The sequence below is a fragment of the Penaeus vannamei genome, chromosome 24, assembly GCF_042767895.1.
Source record: "Penaeus vannamei isolate JL-2024 chromosome 24, ASM4276789v1, whole genome shotgun sequence".
Classification (NCBI taxonomy): Eukaryota; Metazoa; Arthropoda; class Malacostraca; order Decapoda; family Penaeidae; genus Penaeus; species Penaeus vannamei.
Window position 1 is genome coordinate 4413730 of NC_091572.1, and position 10916 is coordinate 4424645.

Below are 10916 nucleotides of genomic sequence, written 5' to 3' on the forward strand. Positions count from 1 at the left end.
AGCAATGATACAGGCTTGATCGGCAGGCCTGCTCGACGAGAGACATGATTAGGTGGTTTCAGTCGGATGTAGAAATTTCGCATTTTAAGGCCATGATAATTTTCTCGAATGTAAACACCACCCGCGCGCCATCTACCGGTAATTCATCGAATTGTTTGTTTTATTATTTCATTCCATGGATCACATATCCATCAAACTATATCATTACGCGTGTTATCTTTATTTTCCCTTACTAATGGGAGGAAAATTGACAAGATAAAGAAAATGTAATAACAAATGTCCATTTATTTGAACAGATGATTACATGTCTTTTTATTTTTTTTATTTTTTTTCGAATGCAAGATAAATCACTATGCAATGTCTTACCGTCATTCATAAATACACGTTGTCAGTTTATCAAGTACTTAGAGAAGTAGAAACTTAAGAGAAAGGTAGAAAAAGAGAAAGGCAAAGAAATGGAAGAAAACAAGAAAAGAAAAGAAATATATACGCTTGTCATAATTGCATTATGTTTTGCTTCCCTCCCAATAACGATCATTTTCCCCGCTTATGGAGTGAACAGACAGATGAACAGTTCGCATGTACGAGGTTGAACACGAACAGGTAATGAAGAAAGCATTCTCACACCTGGCGGGGAAAAAGGTGGCTCTTCTTACCGGTGAAATGTCAAGACGTCAAGTTTGTCGTTTTAAAATCATCTTTTCCTAATCTGTTGGCTGGCTTTCGACTGTCAGTTTCTTATAGAGAGTAAAATCTGACTTTTCATCTCTGCCCCGTATATGTACTGGTGATTAGGGGTTAAAAATGGCATTCTATATCCAATAACGAAACGCAAGTAATTTATTTTGTATCAACCACGTTTCTCGACTCACGTACGCATTCGGACACCCACGTAAACAAACAGAAGAAAGTGAGCGCTCTCCGCTACATTCCGCTCGCTCCCCACACATAGTCCAGATGGAGTCGAGTTATTATGTCCATAATTAACTTCGCGAACACGTAACGGCCATCGGGAAGAGAGGGCGAGAGAAAGAGAAACCGAAAGTGTAGTTAAACGCGTCTTTATGACTTTGAAACCCGCGAATGCTCCAGTTCGGAAGTCAATGAAGCGTAACGTAGCGGCTAGCGAGTTTGTGGTTTAAGAGGGGGCGTTGCTAATGAACGAGGCGCTGCGTTCGGTAATGTGCTGGTTATGTTTCTTTTTTATTGTTTTTAAACGTTTCATCGTCAAGCATTCACATATATATTTTTCAAGTTAAATCTGGATTACCTGCATATGCAATTAATTGATCTATCAGGTAACTTTGATTTCTCAGAAACTTACTTTGGAGATATAATAACTTATATTTTTGCCAAGATGCTACACGCTAGTCTTAAAATTACCTTTCGAAATATCGAGCATACATATTATTCTTTCCAAACCCTTTCGTTTTAACTACGAAATGCACTTAATGGTAAAAAGAGAAAATGCAAATATTATGAAATATGTAGATAAGTTGGTAGTAGGTGTGGGCCATGAGTAAGCGCGCGGAGCCAATCAGAAATGCTCTCCCTCTGCAGGAGTGAGTAAGACGCAGGCAGTGACGTGCAGTATTTTCAGCGCAGTCACGAACGAAGAAGGAAGAGAGAGAGAGAGAGAGGGAAGGAGGGAGGGAGGGAAAGAGAGAGAGAGGGAGGGAGGGAGAGAGAAGGAGGGAGGGAGAGAGGGAGAAGGAGGGAGGGAGAAAGAGAGAGAGAGAGAGGGGAAGGAGAGAAGAAGAGAAGGGGGAGAAGGAAAAAATGAAAAGAGAGAGAGAGAGAGAGAGAGAGAGAGAGAGAGAGAGAGAGAGAGAGAGAGAGAGAGAGAGAGAGAGAGAGAGAGAGAGAGAGAGAGAGAGAAAGAGAGAGAGAGAGAGAGAGAGAGAGAGAGAGAGAGAGAGAGAGTAAGAGAGAGAGAGAGAGAGAGAGAGAGAGAGAGAGAGATGAAAATGTAAGAAAGACGAAAAGAGAAACAAAAAAAGAGAGGAACAAATTTTCTGGTCAGTTGCGAGCGAATTTCTCAGATTCTATTTCCAGTTCGCAAACCAGTGATGATGAAATATGGCGACATATTCTTATATTTCGTTACGGAGAGAAAATGATTTTCCTCAGAGAGAAAAAAGTGAAATGATTCAATCTACAGATCATCAAATGGACAGACTGCAGCATTTTTATGACGGAAGTTGCAACGAAAACAAAAGACTTGGAAGAAAACGACCCATCCTGTTACAGACACCGGAAATACGTCGAGATAAACGGACTGTCCGCTGTTCCTTTCATATATAAAAGAAAAATTCACTTTCAACTTTGATGAGAAAAAATATATATAGATATATTTTGTGCATTCCATTTTTGTTTGTTTTATTCTTACTTCTCAACGATATGACCAACGGATAAGGAAACAAAAAAAGTAAAATACAAACAAATCGATGTATAAACGAAAGAAAAAAAGAAAGAAAGAAAGAAAGAAAAGAGATAAAAGGGATACGAAGCCAAAACGAAACCTAATTCCATGCCTTCTTAGGTTCAAAGGCCAGATGGGCGAAATCCCCCACCTTATCCACGGGATTCCCGACCAACAAAGGCGGTGCATGAGTTTCACCCTAATCTGCCACCATAGAATGATCGATCTCTCCTTATAAGGCATAGAGAGTACAGATAAAATCGTCCTTATGCATCTCAATATATGCCTTAATGACGGGTCTGTGCCTCTATGCCCTCCTCGATGCCCATTTCATATCTCCTCGGCGTGGAGATACCCAGCGAGATCCTCTATAGGGCATTGGTAGAGTATTAGCATCAGTTGGGCATCGAATGTTGATGTGTCTTGGTTGATGCGGAAGGAAGAGAAAACGCAACAGTTTTATATAAAATAAAAGAAAGTCTACGTGAGAGCAATTTACTTCAAATAAACGAATTAAAAGAAAATCGGTTATTTTATTCATTACTTTAAATAAAAAGAGAAAATTGATGTTATCATCCTCATTATCATCATCATCATCATCATCATCATCATCATCATCATCATCATCATTACAATTATTATCATTATCATTTTTGTAATATAAAAAGAAAGAGAAAATTAGAGTATAACTGATGTTATACAGAGAAAGAGAGAAAGTTGACGGTATGTGATGACCTGATGCACGAAAGGAAGAAAATTTGTAAAGAAAACGAAATAAAAAAGGAAAATGGAAAGAAAGACAGAAGAGAACCGGTCAAATGTCAATAACGGAACAAATTACAACTATACGATATCGATGAAAATCTTATACATGCGTGGAAATTATTAAAAAAGAATAAAAGGAAAAAGAAAAATGAAAGTCCGGCAAGTACAAACAAAGCGATGACGGTGCGAGAAAGAACGCCTGATAAACGGGAATTGAATCAAACCGGACGAACGAAAGCAGGGAGAGAGAAGAGAGAGAAAAGACATGACAAGAATATTTGATAAAAGAAAAGAGAAGGTCGAACGAGATAAATCGAATGACAGGCGATTTGGGGGAATGAGGAAAGCGGTGAAGATAGATAAGAAAAAATAAAGAAAGTACAGACATAAAAAGTAAAGGGAGCGATGATGGAGAAAATAACTATAGGAAAAAAAAAAAGAAATGAAAAAGAAATAAGCGTGGGTCAAAACATGGTGTTTTAGATGGTAAAAAGAAGAAAATCTGGGTGGAAGATAAAGAAAAAAAACAATAACTACATAAAGATGACGTTCGTGTGTGCGAAAAAAGATTTGCCTCCGTTTGCCTGAGAACTAGTGATGAAAAGCAAATTTGAAATATTGTGAAAAAGCAAAAGCAAGAAAAAAAAGAAGAAAAAAGAAGAAATTACTGATTCTCCGACGAAATAGAATTCCCCAATTCGCGAAAACTCACCGTCAAACGCGAACAAAAGATTCAAAGAAAAAGCCCGCCAAACTCGAACAGACTTTCGCGCCAAAATAACAGAAGCACAATCAGCTAACCGCAAAAACTCAGCACTCTTGCAAACACACAAAAAATAAAAAAAATAAATAAAGAAAAGAGAAAAAAAACAGAGTAAAAAGGAAAATTCCACATCACAAAATAGGAAGAGAAAATGAATGAATGGCGAGATGAGAAACTTGAAGATATGTAAACGGACGCGGAGGAAGAACCGGCCAAACAAGGTGAAAGTGATTCTAAACGTGCCATACACTGTGAGAAGGGAAGTATGACAAACGTGTGAGTTTCCGGCCTTCGTGTGTGTGAAAAAAAATGTATGTTTACATACATAAGCGCGCGCAAATATATGCACACACGCGTACATGAGCATGAAAACCGTTTCGCAACTGTTCGTATCTTAAGCATAACGTTTCTCTTGTGCTTTGATGTATTTTTATTTTCTTTCTGTTTTTCGTTCTGTTTTAGAAAGAATTCCAAACACACAAGTAAATAAATCTTGTATATATATATATATATATATATATATATATATATATATATATATATATATATATATATATATATATATATATATGAATTATCTGAAAAAAAGAAAATCATCTCTATGGACAGTGAAAATAGACACGTTTTGTGTAAGAAAAGAAAGCGTGAATATTAGCATTATTATGACTAAAAAAAGCATAATCTTCCGAAAGATTACGATCTTAAATTACGGATGATGAGATAGGTAATGGAAGGCAATTATGATAGACAACAAGAAATAAAGTATGGAAAGTCGAGCAAACGGTCGCATCCGGTTTCTTCCGAACATGAAGCTCATCAGAAGAAAAAGAAAAGGAAAAAAATCCGGATATTCAATATTTTTCGACCAACCGAACACCGGCCCTCCCTCACATCCGGATAAGGGAAGACTAAGCGCGCGGATGTCCATAGGGCGGAAAAGAGATCAAACTGTGTCGCAACTTCCCGGATGACGAAACGGAGCGCATACGTAAGCTGCATGTGTCGTATCATTCCAAATAATGAAGGCCAGAAACGATAACAATCTGCCGTGTATCATCCCGGATAAGGCGTCTTAGAAGATGAGTGGCCAGTAACGTCCCATTCTCGAATAACCTAGAAAACTACGATAAAGAATTTACCGTAAAAAACGCATTGTCATATCTCTCTGCAATTTGGCGGCAAAGTGAACAAACTGTGCGGCAGCATCTGGTGGGGCGAGTGCACAAGGTCAGAGGACGAAGATAAACAAGACACACTTTAATGGTGGTCGGACATAATTACAGATAATGAAAGAGATGAAAAAAGAGAGATAAAAAGAAAGAAATACACCCCATAGGATCATTCACGGTTATAATAGGGTCTTTCAAACACGAATTCGTGATCTGGAAACGGTATGAATAAGATATATGAGGTTGTATACGTCTCATTTTCGATAAAGTCGTTATGAGTGTTGGAAATATGTTATATATATATAACTTGAAATTTAAAGAAAGCATAAAAGTTTAAAGCCAGTTATGGAATCAGTAAAATCAAATAAACAAATGCTCGGTCACTGCAGTTAAGATAAGAGAAATAAGATCTTTAATAGAATCATGAAATAAACCGTAGAATCAAACCCTTGGCTCGTGCCATTAAACCGTAAGACAAGTGCCAAAAGAGAGCCAACTCCTAAAAACCTAATCCTAAAAAAAATATACATCGAAAACCGGATCAATCACGATTTTCTTTCTCGTTTTATCAGTTCTCTCTCTCTCTCTCCAACACCCTTCCCCCCATCCCCCTTCTCTCTCTCTCTCTCTCTCGGTGTTTTCTCATTTGGTGCGAACAAACCAGTTCCGGGAACAACAAGATCATCCGACAGGTTTTTTTTTTTTCATTCTTTCTCTTTTTTTTGAGAGGGGGGGGGGGGTTCGGAGTCTCGGATCGCCAGCGACCGAACGAGTTTCGAAGCTTCGAAAGTGGTTTATTTGCGTTTTCCGATCCCTTTGACCGGGCCGGCGGGCGGGCGAGGGGGAAGGGGGGGGGGGGGAGGAGGGGGAACGGAGGAAGAGGAGGAGGAGAAAGGAAAAGGTGGGGGGGGATGAAGAGACGAGGAGGAGGAGAAAGGAAAAAGTGGGGGGGATGAAGAGACGAGGAGGAGGAGGAGGAGGAGGAGGAAGGAGAGAAAGGAAAAAGTGGGGGGATGAAGAGAAGAATTAGAGAAAGGAAAGGGTGGGGGAGGAGGAGAAAGGAAAAAGGGGGGAGAATAGGAGGAGAAGAGAAAGCAAAAAGGGGGAGAAGAGGAGGAGAAAGGAAAGGATGGGGGAAAAGAGAAGAGGGGTAGGTGAAATAAAAAGGAAAAAAGGAAGGAAAAGGAAGAGGAGAAGAAAGGAAAGGGAAAAGAGGAGGAGGAGAAAGGAAAAAGGGAGAAAGGAGAAAAGTAGGAAGAAAACAAGCAAGAAAAAATGAAAAAAGTAGTGGGAGAGGTGAAGGTAAAGGAGAAAAGAAAATGAAGAGAAAAGGAGGAGGTAAAGGAAAAAGATAGGTAGGAGAAAGGAAGGGAGGAGAAAAGGGAAGTAAAGGAGAAAGAATGGCAAAGAAGGAAGAAGAGGAGGAGAAAGGAGAGAGGAGTGGGGAGACTTGCAGGTAACAGAGAAAGTGGAGGAGAAGGAGAAAAGAAAGAAAGGAAAGAGGGGGGAAGAGGAGAAAGTAATGCAAAAGGAGGGAGTGGAAGAGAAAGGAAAAGGAGATAGGGAGAAGAAAAGGACGTCAAAGGGAAAGAGGAGGATGTGAGAAAAGAAGAGAAAGAGGAGGAGGAGGGAAAGCAGGAAAAGAGAAAGAGACGAAGAAGAAAGAAGAGAGGGAGAAGGAGGGAAAGGAGAAAGAGAAAAGAAGAAAGAAAGGACGGAAGGGTAGGAGGAGAGGGGAGGAGAATGGGAGGGTAAGGAGAGGGTTGAGGCAGGCAGGGAGGGAAGCAGGGAGGGAGGGAGGGAGGGAGGGAGGGAGGAGGGGGGAGGGTAGGGGCCGGGCAGAGAAAGTGCTGGCTTGACCTAATCTCCTCCAGACTTGCTGAGTGACCAAGCTTCCGCACATCGACCCCGCCCTACACCCCCCCCCCTCTCTCACTGCCCCCCTTTCCCTTCTCCCTCTCCCCCCTGCCCCCCCTCCCTCCACCCTGCCCCCCTCCCTCCCTTCTCCCTCCCTCCCACGCCCTCTCTCCCTCCACCCTGCCTACTAAAGCCTCTTTTCTCCCCTCTCCCCCTCCCCTCCCTCCCTCCCCCCCCTCCTTCCTCACTACATATCTGCCTATCATCGAATGCTCTCTGCTTCCCTCCGCAAACATCTGCCATTTTCTATTACTGATGCTGAATAATGGCGTCTGTTAGTGATGATGAAGATGAAAAAAAGAAAAGAAAAGAAAAACTAAATATATAACAATGGTCCTCTACCTTACTCATTATTTTTTTAGGACGAAAAGACATCGGTAAATATTAGTATTATACAACTTGTATGATATTATAGACAAATATGAGATGAAGATGGAAAAAGAAGAGATAAACTAAATATATAACTATATTCTTCTACCTTACTCATTATTTTTTTAGGACGAAAAGACATCGGTAAATATTGGTATTATAAAACCGATATGATATTATAGACAAATATGAGATGAAGATGGAAAAAGAAATGATAAACTAAATATATAACTGTGCTCTTCTACCTTACTCATTATTTTTTGTATGACGAAAAGACCGGTAAATATTGGTATTATAAACCTGATAAGATATTATAGACAAGTATGAGATGAAGATGGAAAAAGAAAAGATAAAGTAAATATATAACTATATTCTTCTACCTTACTCATTATTTTTTGTATGACGAAAAGCCATCGGTAAATATTGGTATTATAAAACTTGTATGATATAGACGAATATACAAAATGGATTTTCTACGACAGAGAGACCGGTAAATATTGGTATTATAAACCTGATATGAGATTATAGACGAATATATGAAAAGGACCTTGCCGTAATATCTTAAATTCTTTTATTGTTTTTATTCGAAAGGTTTTTAAAAGACTGTTTCGCGTGGAAAGGTTTGCGGCGTGTGAAGGGTTAAGGGTAATGAGGTTTACGAGTTTTTTTTTTAGCGAAATTGGTGAGGTTAGAAGTTAGCGCAAACAATAGATCACGTGAGAAGTGATGGTTTGTTTGTCATTTCTTCTTTCGGTGATTTAAGAGGGTAATTTTTTAAACTTTATATTGATTCCTAGACGTTGATTTGTAATTTTACTTTGTATTTTGGTTCAGTAATTCTAGAAAGACATGATTTTTCGAAAGGTATGTTTCATTTTTTAATGTTTGTGTACGGAATATTAGAGATTTTATTTTTATTCTTATTTTATTTTATTTTATTTATTATCGAACGCAAGGAAGTACCGAATACCTTCTATTTTATTTTTTTAATTTTTTTAGAAGCAGCAAGTCATCCACCAGATTTCTAAGATATAAAACTAAAAGAAAGAAAAGGAAGAAACGCAACCTCTTCACTCTGATCATCAACGAACCGAAGGAGGTCAAAGGTGAATCTTCTGTCTCGTTTTCCCGCGAACGAATATTTCTACGCGAACGCCTTTCCTCCTCTCAATCCGTGCAACAAAATGATACAAATCAGTCTCGAAGTCGATTGCATATCTTCGTCGATACCGATACGAACGACCCCTTAGCAATCACAGTCGATCGATTCGGAAAAGAAAACTTGGGCGAATGACCTCCTAGCCTCTTAAACGCGGCCATAAAAACCCGTCTTAGTCTCCCGGTGATGATCCCGTCTTGGCGGCCGCGTTCAAGGTCGACGCCGAACGTTCTGTGTTCGGACGAGTAAACACAACAACGTTTTCCCGCGCAAGCTTTCTAAAGCATTGTGATTATGGGGAAAGAAGAAGGCAGGTTTCAAAAGCAATTATCAACGCGTCGTTTGTAACGCGGGAAAAGGAGAGAAAACAGATAGTTTTACAAGAAAGTTGTGTTGGGAGAAGAACAGGTTCTGATCGCGTGGAAAAATTGGGTTTAGTCTCGCGGCGGCGGCGGCCCGTTTGGAACCTGTTCGTGGCGGGAGATTTAAACTTGGCCTGGTTGTGGGTCGACCTCCAAGCCGGCCTTTCGTGCTCCCGATAAAATCGACCTGGAATTATTCGCTCTGGAATTTGGAGCATCAGCCGCGTTTGGAATTCAGTTCGATATTTTGCCCCGTTTTAAATTTTTACTTTTCCGTGTCCCGCCGACCAAACATGACTCGGACACGAAACATTACTTCATGATGTACACATATATTTAAACATATAACGAAAATTGAAAATAAACAGAAAGTTTAGATGACATGATCCACATTTTAAAACAATATCACGCATTTCTTCTACACGGAGGACCCTCAGACATCAAAAATTAATTAGCGAATCCGATAAGAGATTTCGACGCGGCGTAGATACCGATCTCACGGCGCGCGCTCCGACAGCTACCTCAGTGCCACACACTCGCCGACACAACACACGCCATAAAACACTATTTACAAGATGACGGACCGTCCACACGAATGAAGCATGCAGGGACGAATTCCAAAAAAAAAAAAAAAAAAAAAATACCGGGAGGATTCGGGACTCGATCTCCCTCTGGTATTTATATCTGGTATTTAAACATATTTCTTAAAATTTCACACCACCACAAGACTTCCATATCTCAGGACACTCACCAGCACAGATAGTCTCATGGCTGGAGTTTCTGCTTCCCACTCACGACTTTGATGTTTATTTTTTATATTTTTTTCCTTTTTCTCTACTTTCTTTCGATTTGTTTATCGTCTATTGGAGTGTTCCGTCGTCTCCACCAAGAGGGGAGAAGGTGATGGAGAGTGAAGAGGGGCAGAAGAGAGGGTCCCACAACCTCCCTCTCTCGCTCGATCCACACCGAAGACTCTCAAGATCCCCAAACGCGAGTGTGGAGTGAAAGCGGTTCCATCCACTACCGACGTCAGACCACTACTAAGCCTCCGCCGTCGCCACTCACTCCTTTTATTACCTTCGATCCTCGAGACCAATTATTCTCTCCCCCCCCACTCCCCCCTTCGCCCCCTTCTCCCTCCCTCCCTCCCCATCACTCCCCTTCTCCCTTCCCTCCCCATCCACCCCCACTCCCCCTTCGCCCCCTTCTCCTCCTCCCTCCCCTCCACCCCCTTCTCCTCCCCTTCCTCCCTCCCCCCCATCGCTCCCCACGCCCCCCAGCCGAAAAGCTCGCTTCCCCCCCCCCCCCACGCCCGGTTCTATGAAAGCCCGGGTGACTGTGAATGTGTCGCGTTCTTGGGGAAGAGAGGAAGGGGAGGGGGAAGGTAGGGTGGGCGGGGTGGGGGGTGAAGGAGGGAATCAGCTGTTATTCTGTTTTCTCTGAACTGTAGCGTTTCAGATGTCACGTTGTATAATGTATTTAAAATTCTGATTTCTCGTATGCTGGGTCGATCGACGAGCGAATAAAAAAAATAAAAAAAAGGAAAAGTCAAAAATGGCGAAAGTAGCGGCGTCTTGCAACTCCTTCGCCCCCCCCCCCCCCCCCCCCTTTTCCCCCCCCCCCCCCCCCCCCCTCCTCGGCGTGGCGAAAGCTACTCAACTTGCTATATTTCTTTTTTTTTCCCTTTTTTTTTTTTACTCTCTCCTACTTTTTTTTCCTTCTTTTGCCAACGAACTTCTGATATTACATTAGCTTCCTTCGAGGAGAGAGGATGAAAAAAAGGCGTGCCAGGGGCGGGTTTTTGGGCGTTCCTCGAGGGCGTGGGCGGCGGCGACGGCGAAGGGGTCTGCAGTGGGTGAATGGGAGAGACAAATCTATTAATTATCTCCTGTTACTCTTCGACCTGACATGACATGACGTGACACGATTCAGTACTTCATTTCCTCTTAAAAAAAAAAAAAAGAAAAAGAAAAAAAATTAATCCATTTTT

At 41.2% G+C, this 10916-nt stretch overlaps 1 protein-coding gene across 1 annotated transcript in view; it reads right to left on the reverse strand.

The window, feature by feature from the left end:
• Positions 1-9955, reverse strand: part of LOC113820592 (uncharacterized) — a 31055-nt gene extending 21100 nt beyond the window's left edge. Inside the window, exon 1 of the mRNA XM_027372935.2 lies at positions 9678-9955. Within this exon, the coding sequence (XP_027228736.2) occupies positions 9678-9695 (18 nt within the window). The 5' untranslated portion in view covers positions 9696-9955. The remainder of the gene's footprint in view (positions 1-9677) is intronic.
• Between the last annotated feature and the right edge of the window lie 961 nt (positions 9956-10916).